Source organism: Kogia breviceps, chromosome 19 (genome assembly GCF_026419965.1).
Source record: "Kogia breviceps isolate mKogBre1 chromosome 19, mKogBre1 haplotype 1, whole genome shotgun sequence".
NCBI lineage: Eukaryota > Metazoa > Chordata > Mammalia > Artiodactyla > Physeteridae > Kogia > Kogia breviceps.
In genome coordinates this window covers 19,480,920-19,501,838 of record NC_081328.1, presented here as the reverse complement: position 1 = coordinate 19,501,838, position 20,919 = coordinate 19,480,920, and the positions used below count along the sequence as shown (strand labels likewise).

At 52.7% G+C, this 20,919-nt stretch overlaps 2 protein-coding genes across 8 annotated transcripts in view; one reads left to right on the top strand and one right to left on the bottom strand.

Annotated features, from left to right (window-relative positions):
• UNC45B (unc-45 myosin chaperone B) overlaps positions 1 to 8,700 on the bottom strand; it is a 31,273-nt gene extending 22,573 nt beyond the window's left edge. The window contains exons 1-7 of one of the 5 annotated variants that reach the window (XM_067021790.1): positions 8,511 to 8,700; positions 7,511 to 7,678; positions 6,901 to 6,937; positions 5,307 to 5,482; positions 3,567 to 3,656; positions 1,026 to 1,193; positions 272 to 440 (exon numbers count right to left, since the gene is read on the bottom strand). In XM_067021790.1, the coding sequence (XP_066877891.1) occupies positions 272 to 440; positions 1,026 to 1,193; positions 3,567 to 3,656; positions 5,307 to 5,482; positions 6,901 to 6,937; positions 7,511 to 7,678; positions 8,511 to 8,561 (859 nt within the window). In that variant the 5' untranslated portion in view covers positions 8,562 to 8,700. Of the gene's footprint in view, positions 1 to 271; positions 441 to 1,025; positions 1,194 to 3,566; positions 3,657 to 5,306; positions 5,483 to 6,900; positions 6,938 to 7,510; positions 7,679 to 8,263 lie in introns of all 5 variants that reach the window. The other 4 variants (XM_059048624.2, XM_059048626.2, XM_059048625.2 and 1 more) reach the window with 4 other exon arrangements.
• Positions 8,701 to 11,707: 3,007 nt separating this feature from the next.
• Positions 11,708 to 20,514, top strand: NLE1 (notchless homolog 1). 3 transcript variants are annotated; one of them, XM_067021796.1, is made up of 13 exons: positions 11,708 to 11,773; positions 11,910 to 12,053; positions 13,061 to 13,278; positions 13,881 to 13,960; positions 14,796 to 14,872; positions 15,050 to 15,147; positions 15,501 to 15,577; positions 16,174 to 16,309; positions 16,462 to 16,508; positions 17,586 to 17,788; positions 19,301 to 19,460; positions 19,567 to 19,637; positions 20,172 to 20,514. In XM_067021796.1, the coding sequence occupies exons 6-13, from the start codon at positions 15,144 to 15,146 to the stop codon at positions 20,182 to 20,184; spliced, it is 711 nt and encodes a 236-aa protein (XP_066877897.1). In that variant the 5' UTR covers positions 11,708 to 11,773; positions 11,910 to 12,053; positions 13,061 to 13,278; positions 13,881 to 13,960; positions 14,796 to 14,872; positions 15,050 to 15,143; the 3' UTR covers positions 20,185 to 20,514. The 3 variants fall into 3 exon arrangements, with proteins under 3 accessions (XP_066877897.1, XP_066877896.1, XP_066877898.1); XM_067021795.1 differs by having other exon boundaries at positions 11,719 to 11,773; positions 15,501 to 15,693; XM_067021797.1 differs by lacking the exon at positions 20,172 to 20,514 and adding an exon at positions 19,811 to 20,129 and having other exon boundaries at positions 11,723 to 11,773; positions 15,501 to 15,693.
• The last annotated feature ends 405 nt before the right edge of the window (positions 20,515 to 20,919 follow it).

The following is a 20,919-nucleotide window of genomic DNA, read 5'->3' as shown; positions in this document are numbered from 1 at the left end:
TTCCTGCCTTTTTAAGGCCGAACAATACTCCACTGTATAGATGGACACCACATTTTGTTTCTCCATTCATCCGTCGACGGACACTTGGGATGCTTCCACCTTTTAGCTGTTGTAAATTATGCGGCTGTGCCTCTGTTACTTTTATCATCAGAAAATAAATGTAAAAATATAACCAGGCCACCTCCACATGCACGGAATGCCCAGTCTGAGGTGGTAACTGACCCTTCCTTGCCTCCACCCCCTTGAACCAAGGCTGAAAACTGTCTCCTACCCAGAACCAGGGCCTCTTCCTTCCCTCGATGCTCTGGCTTGTCCTCCCCAGACAGAGCGTCGATGATGGCCTGGAGCAGGTTGCAGACGGTCAGAGGCAGCTCCTCATTCCCCACGGCCATGAGGCTGCAGATTCGGTCTATCCGGACTGCGTGGAGAATCGCTGTGGCCTAGAGGCCCCCAGCAAGGAGAACAGTCAGCTGGCTGCCCTTCCCTTGCAGCTGCCATGCAGGTTAGGGAGTGGGTGACAGCTGCCCCGTGCAGTAGGGACAGAAGACCAGGCAGCCAGTGCCTCATGGGACCCGTGGCCTGGGAAGGTCCTTGACACAAGCCATGCCCCTTTCCAGAGGTATAGAGCTGCTCCATCCAATACAGTAGCCACTCGCCACAGGGGAGGCATTGGACACGTGTAATGCAGCGAGTTCACATTGAGATGTGCTGAGAGGTAAAACGCACACTGGGTTTTGAAGAGGTAGTATGAAAAACTGTAAACTGGCATAACCTTTGCATTCAGCTCTTCCACATAAACCACTTTCAAGAAACTTATCTTTGTTTAGTCAGACCCATTCCCAGCTCAAAGAAAAATTAAGAGGATCAATCTCTGTTGAATCTGGGGCCATACAGCCAAGGTTGAGGGGAGACACCTTAGACGTTGTATCAGGGTCTATCCATGCCAGACACGCCCGGCCCACAGGTCAACACCAGGTCCTCAGACCGGCAGCCCTCCGTGCCACGAACCCTGCCCCTGCCCTCACCCTAGCTCGGTGGCCGCTACACATGCCCGACAGGGTCCGTACTGCAGCCAACATCAGCTCAGGCCTCTTAGTGTCCAAAAGCTGCAGCAACAGGGCCACACCGTTGTTCTGGAAGATCCTCTCGGCCCCTGCTTCCTCACGGCTGAGGACAATGAGGTTGTTGGCCGCCTGAAGGAGGGAGGAAACAATGAAGGTCATGAGGGAAGTCTGGCTGCAGAGGCCTTGGCCATAAGCCAAGGGCAGGGGCTGGTGCAAGGACTAGGTCTTCAAAACATCTTTATATTCTTTTGCCCTATAATCCTACTGTGGGAACATAGCCCAAGAATATAATTCAAAACAAGAAACAGAGTAACTTGCAATAAAGACCAACTGGATGAAATATATTGCAGCCATTAAAGTAATAAATGAAAAGACTCAGAAGAAGCTTGGAAAAAACATTGGTAAGCAGAAACAGAATCACAGGTTCACTCTGATTGCACTTATGGTAAAATAAACCTGTGTATATATGCTTGTGGATAAGGACTTTAAAAAGATAGGGAAATAAATTAATTAAACAAGGAGGTGGCTTCAATGCCTAAGCGACTAAGTAAGCAAACCCAAACCACACTTGGCTGTACAGCAGAAATTAATACAACATTGCAAATCAACTATACTTCAATTTAAAAAAACACAAAACAGGGCTTCCTTGGTGGCGCAGTGGTTGAGAGTCCGCCTGCCAATGCAGGGGACACGCGTTCGTGCCCCGGTCCGGGAGGATCCCACATGCCGTGGAGCGGCTGGGCCCGTGAGCCATGACCGCTGAGCCTGCGCGTCCGGAGCCTGTGCTCCACAACGGGAGAGGCCACAGCAGTGAGAGGCCCGCATACCGCAAAAAAAAAAAAAAAAAAAAAAAGGTCTTTTTCCTAGCTCCTGTCGGTGGAGTACCCCTGACCACTTCTGTTTTCACGCTGCTCAGTTCAAACAGATTTTGCTCAAATAAATTCTTAGAATTTTTATATGTCTCAGTTTATCTTCTAACAGAAGTGAAGTGATTTCACATGGGAAATTATTTTTCCATTAAAAATGTTCTTCGAATATGGTTTTGGCATTGTTTGTTCATCTGTTTAGGGAAATCTGAAGTTGCAGGGGGTTCTCAGGAAGGTTGAAGGTTGTGAGCAGAGAGCACAAGATGGGATTTGAAAGCCCTGGGTTTGAGTGCTGATTCTGCCACATGCTAGCTGTGTGACCTTGGGCAAGTCATAGCACCTCTCTGGGCCCCAGATTCCTGTCTGTAAAAATGGACAATTGAGCTGGGTTTTCAAGTGTCTTCCCAACCCTAAAGCCTTCCACCTTGAGGATATATATACAGTCATCCCTCAGTATCCGCAGGGGATTTTTTTCCAGGACCCCCGCCGATAACAAAATCCACGGATGCTCAAGTCCCTTGTATAAAATGGCGTAGTACAGTCAGCCCTCCTTAACCACAGGCAACCAACTGGGGATCAAAATTCCTTAAAAGGCCCCAGATCTGGAGAGGAGGCCTTGAACAGGACCTCAGACCCTGGGGTTGGGCAAGGAACTCATGAGGCAGGAAAAGGAGGAGGTAGACAAATAGGTAGGGAGGCTGATTAGAGAATTCCAGGCAAGCATGAGCTGAACCGTCATCGCTCTGTCAGTCAAGGGCTTTGTACTTCTCCAACCACTTTTATCTATAACGACTCAAGTCCTCATAAGAGTTTGCTATAAAAGATAGCTGCATATTATATGGACTTATTGACCATTAAACTAACAAAAATTCCCCAGGCATTGTCTGCCAAGTTCTTATAAATATTCAGATATTCTTTTTTTTTTCCTCTGAAGGACTAGAAACGTTTTATTTTTTAAAATTTAATTAATTAATTAATTTATTTATTTGGTTGCACTGCGTCTTAGTTGCGGCAGGGGGGTTCCTTAATTGTGGCATGCGAACTCTTTTAGTTGTGGCACGCATGTGGGATCTAGTTCCCTGACCAGGGATTGAACCCGGGCACCCTGCATTGGGAGCGCAGTCTTAACCACTGGACCACAAGGGAAGTCCCTAGAAACATTTTTTAAATGCAGCAAATTTGGCTAAGAGGATGGTATTCTGAATAAAGATTTTCATATTTCAGAATGACTTGTTGCAATGTTTTGAAATGGAAGAAAACATTATTTTAATGTGTCATTGTTTCTCAGGGCCAAAAGTAGGATGAGGCAAGAAAGACACCTTGGGTGCAAAATTTATGGGGCACCAGAAACCTCTGTAATCAAGATAAATGCAATGCATTTAATAAATTTGTATGTAATATGTAAATAAGTTTAATAAATTTGTAAATGCAATGCATTTAATAAATTTGTATTTAATGCAATGTTTTAAAATATCAAAATCAATTTTGTTTACTTTCTCCAAGGAGCCTCCTCCTTGGCCTGCAACCTGTCAGCGGCGTTACCGCCCAGACACAGGAGCAGAGTCTGTCATCCCAACTGCGGAAGTACAGTTACCTGGCAGGTCCCAAGAGCACCCGCTGCCGGCCTGGCACCCACCTTCTCCAGCTTATCAGCTTCACTGTTTCCGTCCAGGAGAACCTCAAACATTTTCTGTACCCTCGAGTCTGTGGAGAACTGCACACGGAGCTGAGGAGAGAGGAGGGAGTGGGGAAGAAGGCAGGCAGGGGTCCCCGTCATTCCAGTCGGCTCCACATAAAATTCATCTCAATTAATAGCTTCCTGTCTCCCTCCATCATTCATTCATTCAACAGACATTTACTGAACAACTACTACGAGTCAGACACTGTATAGAATGGAGAACAAAGTCAAGTCCTTGCCCCACAAAGCTGACAGTCTAGTTACTTTCACCGTCCCATTTGGTCTTCACAAGTCTTGCAAGGCAAAGGATCATCACCCCAGTTTTGAAGTCTAGTAAACAATTAGCTATTAGACATTTTAATATGGGCTACAGGGCTTCCCTGGTGGCGCAGTGGTTAAGAATCCGCCTGCCAATGGAGGGGACACGGGGTCAAGCCCTGGTCCGGGAAGGTCCCACATGCCGTGGAACAACTAAGCCCGTGTGCCACAACTACTGAGCCTGCGCTCTAGAACCCGTGAGCCACAACTACTGAACCCGTGTGCTGCAGCTTCTGAAGCCTGCATGCCTAGAGCCTGTGTTCCGCAACAAAAGGAGCCCGCGCACCACAACTACTGAAGCCCGCGCGCCACAACTACTGAAGCCCGTGCGCCTAGAGCCCATGCTCCACAAGGAGAAGCCACCGCAGTGAGAAGCCTGCGCACTGCAATGAAGAGTAGCCCCTGCTCGCCGCAACTAGAGAAAGCCCACGTGCAGCAACGAAGACCCAACGTGGCCAAAAATAAATAAATAAAATAAATTTTAAAAAATATATATGGGCTAAAACAGAAACATATCTCCAGGATCAGAAACCTGAAGCAGTTTCTAAGTACCTTTTCAAGCAAATTAAAACCGTTATTTTTGAATGTCTCATCCCTCACTCTCCAACCCCAGTGCTCTGAAGCTTTCATAAAGTGACCTAACCAATCCATCATCCCCCATCCTGCCAGCTCCTTCTGTACCTCCCACTGCTTTTTTCTGCTGGTCTACGGTGCCACCTATTTCCATCACTCCTTAGCCTGTATTTTGTCAGCCCTTGAGTCTGCACTCTGGACAGTATGATGTGGTCCCACCATGGGGCTGCCCCAGGCACAGAGAAGTTACTGTGTCTTGGAGCAAGGAGCTGCATGATCAGTTACCTTCCCGCTCTTACAGTGGGGAAAGCAAAACCCCAAGGGGTCCCTCAGAAAATTGGTAGCTAAGCCAGTACTAGGGTGCAGGATTCCTCATCTCTGGTCCACTTTCTCCCGACCCCACTCCATTTTCCTAGAAAAGATTCCCTGTTCCTACTGGTTCCTGGCTGTCCTCCATTCCCCAGCAATACCCTTCCCCCAGTTCCTAGGTTTCTCCTGCTGCCTTTGCCCTCCCAGAGAGGAAGATCATGGTGCAGACATACTGAGTTGCAATTTTTTAAAAAGCCTCCATCTGGCATTTAAAAGACTGGTGTTCTAGTCCTGGCTGGCTCACACCCTCGAACAAGCATCACGGCATCTCTGATCACTCACAGATAGGTGCACCTGCCCGGCTGTTCTGTGTTACGTGACCACTCCATCCAAGGGTGTGGAGGTAGGCCAGCCCTGCCTGATGTCCCGCTCCCCTAACTGGTCCCTACTAGGAATGGGGAGAGGCAGCCAAGGCTTATGCGCAGGGGTCCGGCTCACCTTCTCCTGGATGCTGGTGTTGAGCCTCCTCAGCGTCTCCTGGAAGTTCTGGTTCCGTGGCTCCAGGGTGGCACAGCGTTGCACATCCTTGAAGGCCTGGGCCAACTTCCCCAGGTGCTCCAGTGCCTGGCATCGCCGATACAGAGCCTTGATGTCTGAGGAGTTGATGTCGATGGCTAGCAAGGGGGACAGGCAAGGCCTCAGGGCGTCGGGCTACAGACCACCCTCCCCTCCCCCACCGCTGCCCCCAACTGCAGGGCTTCTGTGCCTTCCTTGGAGAGTATGCATCCATGTAGACTATCCGGTCCAGGGCTCCCCTTTGTTAGGGAGGCGGTAAGAACTACAGTCTCAGGGTTGGAAGGGAGCCTAAGGGTCATCTTGTCTAATTCCTGACTCTCCAGTCTCGGCTCAGTGATCCCTGCCAAAGGCTCATCCAGATGGTGCTTGCATACCTCTAGCAGTCCGAGAGCTCCTTCCTTCTCAAGGCAGACAGCTCCTTCGGAGAGCCCTGCCCTCCTCCCACTTGAAACATATCTTCCTGTAACTTTGCCCTTTTGTCTTGAGTCTAGCCCTGGAACATGTGAGGTGAAATACAATCCTTCTTCCTCATGACAGCCTTTTAGGTATTTGAAGGCAGCTCCCTGTCCCACCTGGGGGAGTTCCTTCTCTGAGCTAAATATTGCCACTTCCCTGCTCTTCACAGGATGTGTTTCCAGTCCCCTTTCCAGCTGGGTCCCTCCCTCTGAACTCACTCCAGACTATCTCTGTTTCTCCTAAAAAAAAGTGACCAAATCAAACCCCAACACAGACCTATGCAGAGGAGAACCCCCTTCATTCTGAATATTATAGCACTAAAAATGCAGCCAGGAGATGGGCTTCCCTGGTGGCGCAGTGGTTGAGAGTCCGCCTGCCGATGCAGCGGACACGGGTTCATGCCCCGGTCCGGGAGGATCCCACGTGCTGCGGAGCAGCTGGGCCCGTGAGCCATGGCCGCTGAGCCTGCGCGTCCGGAGCCTGTGCTCCGCAATGGGAGAGGCCACAACAGCGAGAGGCCCGCGTGCCCCCCCAAAAAATGCAGCCAGGAGAGGTGTTCCCATTTTGATCGTGCTCTTAAGCCTAAGTTCTCTCAGAACTTGAGGCACTCCATGGCCAGCGTTGACGTATGTTTATTCCTCCTAGTGTCTGTGGAATGAAATAGTGCCGCCGTCTTCCCCTCAGGAAGCCCGGTCCCCACAGAGTGGACCAGGCTGATGCCCTGGCTATGGGAACCAGCCCTCTCCCCCCTCTCCCATATGAACGTATCCAAACTTCCAACAAACTGGCTGTATTCTTACCGTGACAAAAGGATTTCTGGAAGCAACCTTCTAAGCAAAGAGGCTGCCCCAGCATATTTAACACGTAAAAACGTGACTTAGGGATGGCTTTTCTGGAGCTCTCCTTTCACATAAGGGTGGTACATCTGAAGCCCCACCTACAATGCCCAGGATGGCATTTATACAATCGGTCATTCCTGCGAGTGTCCAGAGAGCCTCTTAGACTAAACGGGTGCAGAAGGGGAGGGAAGGGGGGCCAGGTCCGAGTGAGGGGGGCTCACCTCTCGAGGCATCCGAAGCCGCCTGAGCGTAGCTCTCCTGAGAAACGGGGAAGGAGGAAACTTGGTTAATGTGGGCCCGACACAGTGACAGCCAGAGAGAGTCCCCGAGGCGAGGAGAGAGGGCTCGCTGGCAGCTGCCACTGTCAGAGGCCAGGGGAGCGCCCCCCACTGGGCATGGAAGAGTGGACGAGCTTTGGCATCAGGCAAACTCGGGTTTGAGCCCAGCTCTGCCACTAACTACCTGGAGATCTTGGGGAACTTACTGACCCCTCCTTTGAGCCTTGAGTTTGTTTTCTGCGATATGGGCGTGGAAGCAGCAGCGACCTCACGGTCTGTGGTTAAAATCCCACGAAACAACCTATGAAAAGCCCCTGTCACGATGCCACTTCCCGTGGGATGAGAACTATCTCCACGGGTGAATTTCTGTCTCCCAGAGGAGTGGGTCCGGCAATGGGTACCAGAAAGCAGTGGGAGGCGCCCTTCTCCAACCTGAGGGGCCCAGTGAGAGGGCTGGGATGATAGGCGTGCCTGCCGGGATGAGGGGACTGCCTCCACACCCCTGCGTCTTATAGCCCTGGCCCTCAGCTCCCTGTCCCTCTTCATCCCAGACCGTTCTCAGGCCACAGGCTGCGCGGTTCCGATAGAGCGTGGCCAGGAGGGCCTTATCCTCGGTCAGCTTCAGGGCTTGGCTATAGCTCTTTGCTGCGGCCTTGTAGTCCTGGAGTTGGAAATGCCGGTTCCCCTCCTCCTTCAGCTGCACTGCTTCTGCCTCGGCCATCTGCGGGGACAGGAGGAGCTCCGTGTGGCCAGCCCCTCCCTCCAGACCCGGGGCTGGGTTCCTGGCCTGAGGTCAGGTGCCCCACCAACCAGGATGGGAGGGGAGGATGCTGCCCGCCACGGACCCACTCCCGAGCACCCGCGAATCCTTCGCCCAGAAGGACATCACGCTCAGAGCGTGGCCCGTGTTGAGAGACCCTGTTCCTAGGGAACTCTGCTCAATATTATGTAACAACCTAAATGGGAAAAGAATCTGAAAAAGAATAGATACGTGTATATGCAGAACTGATCCGGAGCCTGAGCTCCGCAACGGGAGAGCCCACGGCAGTGAGAGGCCCGCGTACCAATTAAAAAAAAAAAAAAAAAAAAACGAACTGAATCACTTTGCTGTACATCTGAAGCTAAGGCAACATTGTTAACCAACTCTACTCAATTTAATATAAAATTAAAAAAAAAAATCCCCGTTCCTCCCTCTCTCTCCCTCCCAGCTAGACACACCAAGGGCCTGAATTCTCACTGCAGGCCTTAAAATTTCTGGGTCCCCCTCCTCCCTCCCCAGTCCAAGGAACTCTCCAGGCCAGCTCACTTGCTCACAAGGACAGTGTTCTCGGTCTGTCCTACCCGGGGTGCTGCTCCCGTGCGTGTGAACCCCCGGCCAGCCAGCGTCAGTCCGCCCCTCCTAGCCCCTACCCAGGAGACTTTATCAGCCCTGCTAGTGGCTCCAGACCATATTTGGCCACAGGGGCAGGTGCCCCTGGAGTCTGTCACTGATCCTCAGGGCCCTCCCCCTCCCCACACTAGACAGTCATTACCACGTGGAGGTTCTGACTAACCTCTGCCCCGGCACCCCACTCAGGGGTGGTCCTGGGGGCTCCGACACTCATACCCCCAAAGAGTGAGAGAAAGATCCAGAGCGACGGGAGCCCCCCAGCACACACACCCCCTCCCTCGGCGCGGCTCTAATGCCACTTGTCCACCTCCATCTCAGATAAACAACCTCCTCTCCCCTCCCCCCCCACCACTGCTATTTTGGGAGTGGAGTGACAGCTGAGGGGCTGGCAGGCCTGGACACACAGAGCAGCTGCCCAGGTCCCAGACCAACTGGAGACATCCAGGAATGCCCTTCTGGAGGGAGGAGGGAAGAAGAAGGAGGAATGTTCCTTCCCCCCTTCCCTTTGGCCACAACTCCCCTACCCCTTCCACCTGTTGAAAATGTCCTTGCTTTTCAGAAAGACCCATGGACCTGCTGTCTCACTTTAGTGGAAGTGGGTTGTTTGTCTGTTCCACTCTGCACATCTTCTGTGGTTCCTCCCCGTCTGTACGGAGTGGCTATATTCAGCCTCTCTCTCCCATCCGACTGGGAGCGCCCAGAGGACGGGCTCTGTTCATCGCCCACCAGACTGAAATCTCCCGCAGCAAGAGCTGGGGGCAACCTGGGAATTCCCTGAGACCAAGCACCGTGCCCCCTAACTGACTGGGACTTGCGGAGTCCCCCTCATCAGAAGGGGGTCTTCCTGGGACAAGAGCTATGTATTCACTAAAAACTGTGAATCGGGGACTTCCCTGGCGGTCCAGTGGTTAAGACTCCGTGCTCCCACTACAGGGGGCGCGGGTTTGATCCCTGTTCGGGGAACTAAGATCCTGCAAGCTGCTCCACGCGGCCACAAAACAAAAACAAAACCCCCAAACTGTGAATCACTATTTGTGCACCTGAAACTTATGTAATATTGTAAATCAACTATAACTCAATGTTAAAATTTTAATTAAGTTAAAATTTTTTAATTAAAAAAAAGAACAACTATGTATTTGTCACCAGAGAGGGTCTCCCCTGGGGCAGGAATTGTTTCTCCTCTTCCGACTGCGAGTTCCCAAGAGAAATTTATGAGGTCCCTACTTGGATTCAGAATTCTCCCGCATTTCTGTGTCTCTGAGCCTGGGCAGTGGGCACCCTCCCAGAGGGCAAGGATAGCATCTCATGCAGTTTGATTTCCCCTGGCACAGAGCCTGGAAGGATCAGTGACCAATGCATGTTCCTAAATGAATGAATGAATGAAGTCTTTGTGCTGATGCTTTGCTTCGCTTACTACCATTCTGTCATCCCCTCCCCTATATCTTCAAACTGAGAAAGATACTGCAGGAAAAAAAGCATAGGTGGGATCACTCACACTAGATTCTGCTCTTAGCTCTGTGACCTTGAAAACACAGCTCTGTGACTTTGGACAAGTTCTACTGCTCTGCTGGACACAAGATCCAGCCCTGATATATGTTTGTTGACTGAATAAATGAATGAATGGATGGGTGAATTCCCTGCCCTCATGGTGTCCCCAACCCCCAGGCCCCTTTGTGGGCGGCTCTCTGTAGCAGTGACATAATATGGTAAAGGATCCTGCCATTGGCAGAGAGAGATCCAAAGGACCCTAGATTCAAATCCTGATTCAGTAATTCATTCCACAAGCATTTCTTAAGCATTTGCTATGTGCCAGAAATTGTGAATGATTATGGAAGCAGAGAACATTCATGGGGGTAAAGATTGGTGTCTATTTTGTTCACTTACATATCCCAAATATCTGCAACAGTGCGTGGTATGTAGTAGGTGCTCAATAATACTTGTTGAATGAATGGATGAAAGACTTCCATGGATCTGTGATTTCTGAAGAATACCAAGGTGTTTTGAAATCAGGAAACATGACATTGTTTCAGAGAAGGTTTCCCTGAGTAAATGATTGAATGAGTTAATGTACATAGAGCTCCTAGAACAGTGTCTGACAGAGAACTTTGTTAAATGATTGAATGGATATTTAAGGCAAGACCTGAAGAATGAGGAACTGTTCCTGTATGTATTCATCAGCTCAGGCTGCCATAGCAAAATACCACAACTGGGTGGCTTAAACAAAAAAAAATTTTTATTCTCACAATGCTGGAGGCTAGAAGCCTAAGATCAAGGTGCCATCATTAGGGTTGGCTTCTGGTGAAACTTCACTTCCTGGCTTGTAGACAGCCACCTTCTGCGGTGTATTCACACAGCCTCCTCTCTGTGTGAGAGCAAAGAGAGGTGTGGGGTGGCAGGGGGAGAGCACACGAGAGCTGTTGTTTCTCCTCTTCTTCTTATAAGGACCCCAGTCCTATGAAATTTGGTTGCCATCTTTATGACCTCACGTAACCTTTATTACCTCCTTAAAGAGTCTATCTCCAAATACAGTCACACTGGGGGTTCGGGCTTCAACATATGAATTGGGGTGTGTGTGTGTGCACAAGTCTATACCAGTTCCAGAAAACAGCATGGGCAAAAGCACTTGGAAGAACTAAGAAACAGCCAGAAAGATTTGATCTTAAAGTGAGAGGAGTGGCTGGAGAGGCAAGGCTGAGTGGACCATTATAAGGAGTCTGATTTTTTCCTGCCTGTAATGGGAGCCATTGTAGGGTTTTAGGACAGAAAGTAACAGACCAGATTTTTGGTTTGAAATGTCACTCTGGTTGCTGTTGGAGAACGCACAGGAGGAGGCAGGGTAGAGACAGGGAGGCAAGTGAAGAGGCTATTGTAGGGACCACGGTGACTCAGAGCAGGGTGTGGCAGTGGAGATGGAGAGAACAGATTCTAGATAGGTTCATGAGGCAGCACTGGCCGACCCTGAGACTACCTGGATGAAGGGAGGAGAGAGAGCAAGAGAGAGAGAGAGAGAAAGAGAAAGAGAGAGAGGAGCTGACAGGAAGATCCCAGGTTTCCGGTAAGAGCGCTCCCGGTCCGACTCTGCTTTAGTTCCTCATCTGTAACACGGGGTGAAAAGAGTTGTGAGTTACATATGTAAAGCACTTAGAACAGTGCCTGATACATTGCTATCGTTATCATTATCGTTATTATTATTGCTCGACACTGTTGAAAACTGTAGGGATTTTTTGCTTCTGTATGCATCAAGTATTATTAATTTATTTGATCCGTTTATTTGAGGCCAGGCGCGGCACGACACTTCCCCTCCGCAACACCAGAGGGCGATGTGGCGGATTTCAGCACCGTCGGACCACGGGGGCGGCGCTCCGTCCCGCCGGAGTTTTCCCCTCCACGTGGGGACGCAGGATGGCGGCGGCGGCGGTGGTGGCGGTGGGTGGGCCTGAGTGGGGTTGGGGGCGCCGCGGCTGGTCGCTCGGGCCGGGGTCCCCGAGGCCGGAGGGAGGCGGAAGTGGGGGCCCTTCGATCCGGGCGGCGTGCATGACGCCCGCCGCGCTTGTCCGTACAGGATGAGGCGGCGACGCGCGACGTGCAGCGACTGCTAGTGCAGTTCCAGGATGAGGGCGGGCAGCTGCTGGGCTCCCCGTTCGACGTGCCCGTGGACATCACCCCGGACAAGCTGCAGCTCGTGTGCAACGCGCTGCTGGCCCAGGTGAGCGGCGGGCCCGGCGGCCCCGCGTCTTCTCCGCCGGGCGGAGAGCGGGCGGCGCTGCCCTGGTCGGGGACGCAGAGGATCAGGAGACCGAAGGTCTCGGGTACATCCCCACCGCTCTCCCACAGGGGTGATAACAACCCGGCGGTGCCGTCTGACTTGGGGAGGGTCGGAAGATGTGATCAGTGTGAGAGCGCTTTTCGCGCCCACCATCGGGAGTTCACCCGCGGAGAGAGACCGCGTTTTGAACGCGTTGGGTGCATCGTTAACAGTGATTCCTTGTCACAGCTCCTCATTATATTCCCATTGTCATTAATATCCCCATTTTACAGTGCTGCCTGGGATCATTCAGTTATTTGTATGGCGCTGCGCAGTAGGTGGTAGATTGGGAGTTGGAAGCCAAGTGTCAGATTCAAAACTCATGCTCTCCTAAGCCGGTGTTTATCAAAATGCTGCCCTCTGTTGAGGGGTGGGAGGCTGTTTAAAAATGCAATACCTGGACCCCACTCAAAACTTACTACACCAGACCCTGGGGTGAAGCAGAGAGTCTGCCTTTTTCAGTCAGCTTTTTGGATGCTTCTTACGCATTATGCAGCATGGTCTGGTGGTTTAGAAAACGCTGCATAATGCTATATACTAACCCTAATCCCGGACTTTAGTTTTCTTTCTGAAGAACCTGAATTAGGCATTAGCAATAGGACGTTGTGCTAATCACTTAGTTGCTCTGAGCCTCAGTTTTTTTCATCTATCAATATTAATGCCTCCTTCCCAGGGTGGTTGTGAGATTCAGATACAGGATTTTGAAGTGGTGTGTAAGTGTCTTGCAGTCGCTCTTCAAGGATTAAAAAGGTCTTGCTGAATGGGGAATGATGGGGTAACCCAAGCAGGGTAGCTTGAAAAGTAGGAAGCGTTGCCTGCCCACAGCTCACGGAGGGTGGGGGTCCCTGGTGGAGGCGGCCTTGCCCATCCTTTGATGGGGGGGGGTTCTCTTTTCTGTTGTCCTCCAGGAGGATCCCCTGCCACTGGCTTTCTATGTCCATGATGCTGAGATCATCTCCTCCCTGGGGAGGACGCTGGAGTCACAGGCAGTGGAGACAGAGAAGGTCCTTGACATTGTCTACCAGCCACAGGCTATCTTCAGGGTTCGTGCTGTGACCCGCTGCACCAGCTCCTTGGAGGGTCACAGCGAGGCAGTCATTTCTGTGGCCTTCAGCCCTACAGGAAAGTAAGGACAGCTGCAGAGTCATGGAGGAGAGAGTGGGTGCAGCTGCTGGCGGGGGTGGGGGGACCTCCAAGTTATGCTCAATGGGGCCTCCAGCTGCCCACCATAGACCCAAGCTCTGGGCTCAGGTTGCAAGTAAGGGACTTCCCCGGTAGAGTTTGGTCCCCAAAGGTCAAGGATACCTGCCTTGGAAGAGCCCTTCCTGGACTTGACCTCAGGAGATCTGAGCTGCAAGCTCACCTCTGTCCCCTTCTAACTATGTGACCTGGGCAAGTCATTTAACCTCTCTCTGAGTTAGTTGTTCACCTGAGAAATAGGGTTTATTTGCTTCTTGCAATCCTCTGAGGCTAATAAGAAGCTTTAAATCTGGTTATGACTGTGGCCATTCCTTTTAGGAAGGACAAGGAGAGAAATGGCCTCCTGGGGTCTTCTCCCAGATGGCATCGGTGTTATATTTCTCCTTCTCAGAAGAGAAAATTCCAGTCCCAGATTCTGTTCACAGAAGGTTATTGACTAGGCAGCAGGAATGTACATGTGCAGTGTTTCTGGTGCGCCCCACCCCTTGTCCTCATGGCAGAGGTCAGGTGGCCTCTCTTCTTCCCCAGGTACCTGGCCAGTGGCTCTGGAGACACTACTGTGCGCTTCTGGGATCTCAGCACTGAGACACCACATTTCACATGCCAGGGTCAGTATCCACCCCACTTACCCACTTAGGGGGTTTTAACACAGTGGCGGGTGGCTGATTCACTCAGCTCTTTAGTTCCTGAGGAGGAGAGGAGGCCCAGAGCACATTCCAGCCCCTTGACATCCAGTTAGTGGCTGCCTGTTCCTAGGTAGAGACCTTACCCTTGAGCCCCGCCAGCCACTAACAAACAAGCAGAGACTGGACGGAAGAGTCAGCGTGGGGTTGTGGGCAGGGGCTAACTGCCTGGTAGCAAGGAGAACCAGGCTTAAATCCAGCCTCTGCCATAGTGGTTCTCAACCTTGAACGTGCATCAGAATCACCTGGAGGGCTTGTTAAAATACAGATTTCTGGGTCCCACCCCCAGAATTTTGTCTCCTTAGGTCTGGGGTGTGACCTGAAATTTGCGTTTCAAGTTCCCAGGCATTGCTGATGCTGCTGGCCTGGGGACCTCACACTAGCTGGGTGACCTTGTAGGTAGGCCTTGCTTCCTTTCTAAGCTTTGGTTTTCTCATCTGGAGAATGGAGATGATACTTCTTGCTTTGCCCCATACTCTAGCGCTGTCATGAGAACTGTAGGACTGATGTGTGTGAAAGACCTTTATATCACGTAGCCCATAAGGAACTACTAGAAAGTGGCAGTGTTATCTATGCGGCGAGATGCACGGCCCTAGCGCTTGGGAAGGATTCTCCCTTTGCCTAGGAAGCCTCATCTCTTCTGCTCGATCGTTCATTTATTCAGCAGTTAGCTAAGGAGTTTCTGCAGCGTGCCAGGCATTGCTAGGCAATGGGTGTAAAGGCAGGTGTGGTCCCCCTTTCTCTCCCACTGCTTTCTTAGGACACAGACACTGGGTCCTTAGCATATCCTGGTCCCCAGACGGCAAGAAGCTGGCTTCAGGCTGCAAGAATGGCCAGGTAGATGGGGGTCAGGGTAATGAGGCAGGGATTCTGGGGCTCCCTTCCTGCGAGATGGGTCAGAATCAGGCTCTGGGGTCTTCGGGGAGGGGTGAGCGGGGGCAATGGGCGGGGGACCCTTGATGGGACCAGGGGAAGGGTGGGGAGGGTTATTTTCGATGAGCTGCTGTCCTTCAGATTCTCCTGTGGGACCCAAGCACAGGGAAGCAAGTGGGCAGGACCCTTGCCGGCCACAGCAAGTGGATCACAGCCCTGAGCTGGGAGCCCCTCCATGCGTGAGTGACACTGACAGCTGGGTGCATGAGGAGCCAGGGCTTCAAAGCCGTAGCCGTCCCCTGCTTGGTGCAGAGGAGTGTTACGTGAGGGGACAGGGTAGGCAGTCTGACCAGCAGTGACAGCGTGGCAGGCAGCGGGGAAGGCCTTCTGCACCTGTGTTGCGCGGGCCGGGTTGGGGGGAGGGCCGTGGTTCATCACGGGGCCTGAGAGCCACCTTGCAGCGCAGCCAGATCTTGGGGTCAGGAAGCTGTCAAGACATTATCCCTGGTCTTCGTGCTGGGGATCGGGAGGCAGTGTTGGAAGACAGGCGTTGCCAGGTCAGAAGTGAGGGCACGTCTCCCTTTCTTTCCAGCAACCCCGAGTGCCGCTACGTGGCCAGCAGCTCCAAGGACGGCAGCGTGCGGGTCTGGGACACGACTGCGGGCCGCTGTGAGCGCATCCTCACTGGGCACACGCAGTCAGTCACCTGTCTCCGGTGGGGAGGGGACGGGCTTCTCTACTCCGCCTCCCAGGACCGCACCATCAAAGTCTGGAGGGCCCATGATGTACGAGCTGGGAGAGGCCCGGAACCAGCCTGGGGAAATCTTGGGCCAGGGAGGTTGACCAGTGTTTCCTGGGTGGTTGGAGAAGTGCTTCGGGAACGGGGGTCCTATGGTTTGGTGCTGCATTATAGCGGAGGTTCCAGGACCCCTTAGCATGGTCAGGCTCTGGAAATTTCCTGCCGTAGGAAGCCTATTTAGGTTTATTGAACCTGCCGTATCCCAAACTTACGTGACTAGAGCCCTTTCTTGTGACATTTCCCTTCTGTGAAACATATTTCCAGAAACAGTGCTCTGGGCTGGTACCCTTATTTTACAAATGAGGAGAGACTTGAGCCCAGAGGGGTGATTTGGTTCAGATCACGGTGAGTGGGGGCCCTGCTTCTGAGGCCCACAGCGCCCATCTTCCGGGGCTGATCTGGGGATGCACGTTCCCAGGGCTGGAGAGTGCTCTGTGTGTGTCTGACCTGTCTCCCTTCGCCCTAGGGCGTGCTGTGCCGGACTCTGCAAGGCCATGGCCACTGGGTGAACACCATGGCCCTCAGCACCGACTACGCCCTGCGCACGGGGGCCTTTGACCCAGCCGAGGCCTCAGTTAACGCCCAGGACCTCCGAGGGTCCTGTGAGTGAGCGGGAGGAGGAGGGGAAGGAGCCAGTTCTCAAGCTTAACATGCGAGAGGCGGACCTAGGCTCGGGGGGGCGGGGGGAACTTGCTCTTTGTGTTGGATTTTCTCATCAGCCTTGTTCTTTCTCTCCTTCGATACCTGGACACAGTGCAGGAGTTAAAGGAGAGAGCTCTGAGCCGCTACAGCCTCGTGCGGGTGGGTATCTGCCAGCACCGCCAGCTCTGTGCGCTTCTTCTCCTCGTCCCCAAAACACTGCATACAGACGCTCAGGCCCTTCTCCCTTCTAGCTCCAGCTCAGAACATACCTTTTCTGGAAAGTTGTTCCTGATAATCCCAGTTTACAATCCTAAAAACCATAATGTGCTGGGGATCATTTTATTTTGTTTTGTTTTGTTTGCTTATCTGTTTATCTGCAATCCTCGGGTACCTCTCTTTTTTTAATTTTATTTAATTTCAGTAACACATTCACATGGTCTAAGGTTCAAAGAAAACAAAAAGGGGAATTCCCTGGTGGTCCAGTGGTTAGGACTCTGTGCTTCCACTGCCAAGGGCCCAGGGTTCGATTCCTGGTCAGGGAACTAAGATCCTGCATGCTGCACGGCATGGCCAAAAAAATTTAAAAAAATTTTTTTAATGCAGAGAACACAAAGCAGTAGGGGCCGTTTTAGATGGTGGAAAGTCTCTCATCTCTGTTGCACCTTCATCCGTGCCTTCTGGAAGCATCCAGTGCTACCAGTGTCTCGCGTCTCCTTCCAGAGACATCATATATACACATACACGTGTACATGTACACTACACACAGTACAGATACATACGCGTATACAAGCCCACATGTAAAATTCTTCCCTTTTTTTTCTTTAGCAGTACTTGGGCCTCTCACTGTTGTGGCCTCTCCCGCTGCGGAGCACAGGCTCCGGACGCGCAGGCTCAGCGGCCACGGCTCACGGGCCCAGCCGCTCCGCGGCATGTGGGATCCTCCCGGACCGGGGCACAAACCCGTGTCCCCTGCGTCGGCAGGCGGACTCCCAACCACTGCGCCACCAGGGAAGCCCTTCCCCTTTTTAACACACCACTCTGTACCTTGCTTCTTCATGTAATTATACATCATGGAAATGGTCCTGTCCCGTGTGCATGAAGTTTCCCTTTGGGGGAAGTAACCAGCCTCCTTTCTCCAGTCCTGGACTCCGTGCTGGTGTTGAGCAGTCAGTGGTGTGTTCACTGCCGAGGTCGGACTCTCGTCTCTGAGACCATGTGCGCTTTGTGCCTCCCCAGGGCCGGGGCCCAGAGAGGCTGGTGTCTGGCTCAGACGACTTCACCCTGTTCCTGTGGTCCCCGGCGGAGGACAAGAAGCCCCTGGCACGGATGACGGGGCACCAGGCCCTCATCAACCAGGTGCTCTTCTCCGCGGACTCGCGCGTCATCGCCAGTGCCTCCTTTGACAAGTCCATCAAGCTGTGGGATGGCAGGACGGGCAAGTGAGTGGCGGGCGGGGGGAGGGGAGGAGCGACGCTCTTCCTCCGGAAGGAGCTTGGCTCTGCCACTTCCTAGCTGTGTGGCCCTGGCAAGTGTTTGGATTTTCTGAGCCTCTTGTTTCCTCTTCTGAATGTGCAGACCCCCTACCTCTCTGCTTTGTTACAAGGATTAAATGAGGTGGTCTGTTTAGCGCCATCACTAAGTGGGTGCTGAAAATATTAGTTCTTTCATATCTAGGGAGAGAAATGATGTTAAAGCTGGCCAAGGGAATTGCCTGGAGGTCCAGTGGTTAGGATTCTGTGCTCTCATTGCCAGGGATGCAATCCCTGGTCGGGGAGCTAATATCCTAGAAGCCGTACGGCATGGCCAAAAGAAAAAAAAAAAAAAAAAAAAAAGCTGGCCAAGGGCCGGGGATGCAGCGCAAGTGTAGGTTTGTAGTACAGTCTTTATCTGGCCCTCCTCAAAGTGAGGCAGTGTGTCACCTGGGAGCTTGATGGAAATGCAATCCTGTAGGATTGCATTGCCCAATCCTTGGGCCCCATCCCAGACCTTGGGGATCAGATGACCTGCATTTTAAGGTCACCTTTCAAGTCTGAGAAGCACTGCTATGACGAGGCACAGTGCCCTTGCAGTCATTTAGGAGGCGAGGCAGAGGCGTGGGCGAGAAAAGGAGCAAGGAAACCCTTGTTGAGGCTGAAGGGGAACCTATGTGTCAGTCTCCATTTTTTTTTTTTTTTTTTGGCTGTGTTGGGGCTTCATTGCTGCGCGCGGGCTTTCTCTAGTTGCGGCGAGCGGGGGCTACTTTTGGTTGCGGTGCGTGGGCTTCTCATTGCAGTGGCTTCTTGTGTTGCGGAGCACAGGCTCTAGGCGTGTGGGCTTCAGTAGTTGTGGTGTGTGGGCTCAGTAGTTGTGGCTCGCAGGCTCGGTAGTTGTGGCGCACGGGCTTAGCTGCTCCATGGCATGTGGGATCTTCCCGGATCAGGGCTCAAACCCGTGTCCCCTGCATTGGCAGGCGGATTCTTAACCACTGCGCCGCCAGGGAAGCCCTGATTTCTTTTTAAGATAGGGAAACTGAGTCTCAGAGAGGCCCAACGACTTGCACCAGCAGACACAGCCAGTCTGTCCTGACCAGGTTCCAGGTGGGCCTGGCCCACGGTTTCTCCATGCCACCTGTCAGCAGGCACCTGTCGTGGTGGTTGGGGGAGGGTGGTGTCATGCAGATGGGCTAAGCAGACGGCTGCATTGGATTCCGAGGCTTGCAAAGTTGAGCAGGTATGGAGGCCTGGCAAGAAGCATTCTAGAAAGAACTCATTTGGAGAAGTTTTACAGCATTGTAATGACCGGTAAAGATTAAATTGGTCTGGGGTGGGGACCAGACAGTGAGATTTTTGTAAAAGTTCCCAGGTAAGCCTGACACGCAGCCAAGGTTGAGAACCACCGCTGTGGGCATAGAGGACCCTTCCAGCGTGTTTGAAGATCTCATATCCAGCCTCATCTTCCTTCCCCTGGCCCAGATACCTGGCCTCCCTGCGTGGCCATGTGGCTGCCGTGTACCAGATTGCGTGGTCGGCCGACAGCCGGCTCTTGGTCAGTGGCAGCAGTGACAGCACGCTGAAGGTGTGGGATGTGAAGGCCCAGAAGCTGGCCACAGACCTGCCAGGCCACGCGGATGAGGTACGGCCGACCCTCGTGGGCAAGTGGTCGAGGGGGAATTGAAGCCTGGCCCTCCTCCCCCACCCTCCTCACTGTGCCACCGTCCCCCTCCCCCTCCTCCCTTCAGGTATACGCTGTCGACTGGAGTCCAGACGGCCAGAGAGTGGCAAGTGGTGGAAAGGACAAATGCCTCCGGATGTGAGTTTGGGGGAGGTGGCGGCTCTCCTGCCCTTTGTGACCGTCCCCTGTGGTGTAGAGTTCCAAGGGCTCTCCAGGTGCCCACACTGTCCCGAGACGGTAGCCTCCAGCGTGAGGCAGTAGTCCTTAGCACGCTGGATTTTGGAGTCCTGTGACCTTGTTCTGCCTTGCAGTGTGCAGTCGTGGAGAGCTTGGTTCACCTGTCTCCTGGGCCTTGCCAGGAGACAGGAGGATAAAAGATAGGTGCATACACTTTGGAACCTGAGGGTTGTGTGCTTGTAAAGGACTGACCCTGTTTGTCATTGGACAGCCTTGGTGGGCATCGCAGGGGCCAGGCCCCTGGATGAGGTCCTGGCCGAGGCAGTGGTGGGCGCGTGGCCTAAGTTCGGGTGGCTAGAGCAGGGACCGTAGCCGGGGCGGGGGGAGTAGACCGAGGGGAACCGCAAGCTCTCCCCTTCGTGGGCTCCTGGGGTTGTATGGTGCCTCCCTTTCCCGAGGTGGCATCCCCATCCTGCTACCTCCCTCTCTCCACAGATGGAGGAGATGAGAAATCCCAAGGATCCCTACCTAGACTCAGCCTCTGCCAGCTGCCTGGCCTGATGGAGACCAAAGGCCGGGGTGATGACCTTGAGAATGAGCGTGGCCTGCCGTTCTCGGACAGACCCCAGGGGCGTCCCTCCCCAGAGCAGGAGGTCGAAGGTCACGGGACGTTATCACTGAGCTCAGCCCTTAGCCATCACTTGGTAGCTCGCTGGTGCCAGCACGGGGGAGGCCGAGCAATGACTGGCCCTTACTGCTGCCCCTGCCTCCTTTCCTAAATGCCGTCTATTTAGGTCAGACCCCAGATTCTGTGACCAAATAAATTATATTTTGTGTGTTTGGGTTATGATTTCTTGTTCCAGGTTCTCAGGGCTTTACTGAGGACTGTGCTAAGTCAGCTTGTCTAGCCCCTCCCTCTGGGCTACACCAAAACCATGCTGATCAGGAAGTTGCCTTTCCTCTCTTCCCACCGGGCCTACGAGGGAGAGGCCAGCCGAGGCTGGGGAGGTGGGCTGAAGCCCGTATGTTAGTGGCCGGAGGATGATGTAAGGCTGTGTTTATCCATTCTGCTGGCACCAGCCACATGAAGATGTTTGCATTAACTAGAATTCGGTCCAGTTAGAAATGCAGTTGTGACACTAGCTCAGGGCTACTTACTGATTTGGACAGCACAGATAGAGGACACTTTGACCATCACAAGGACTTGTGCTGGTCAGTGCTGCTCTGGGTTGCTTTCCTCGGC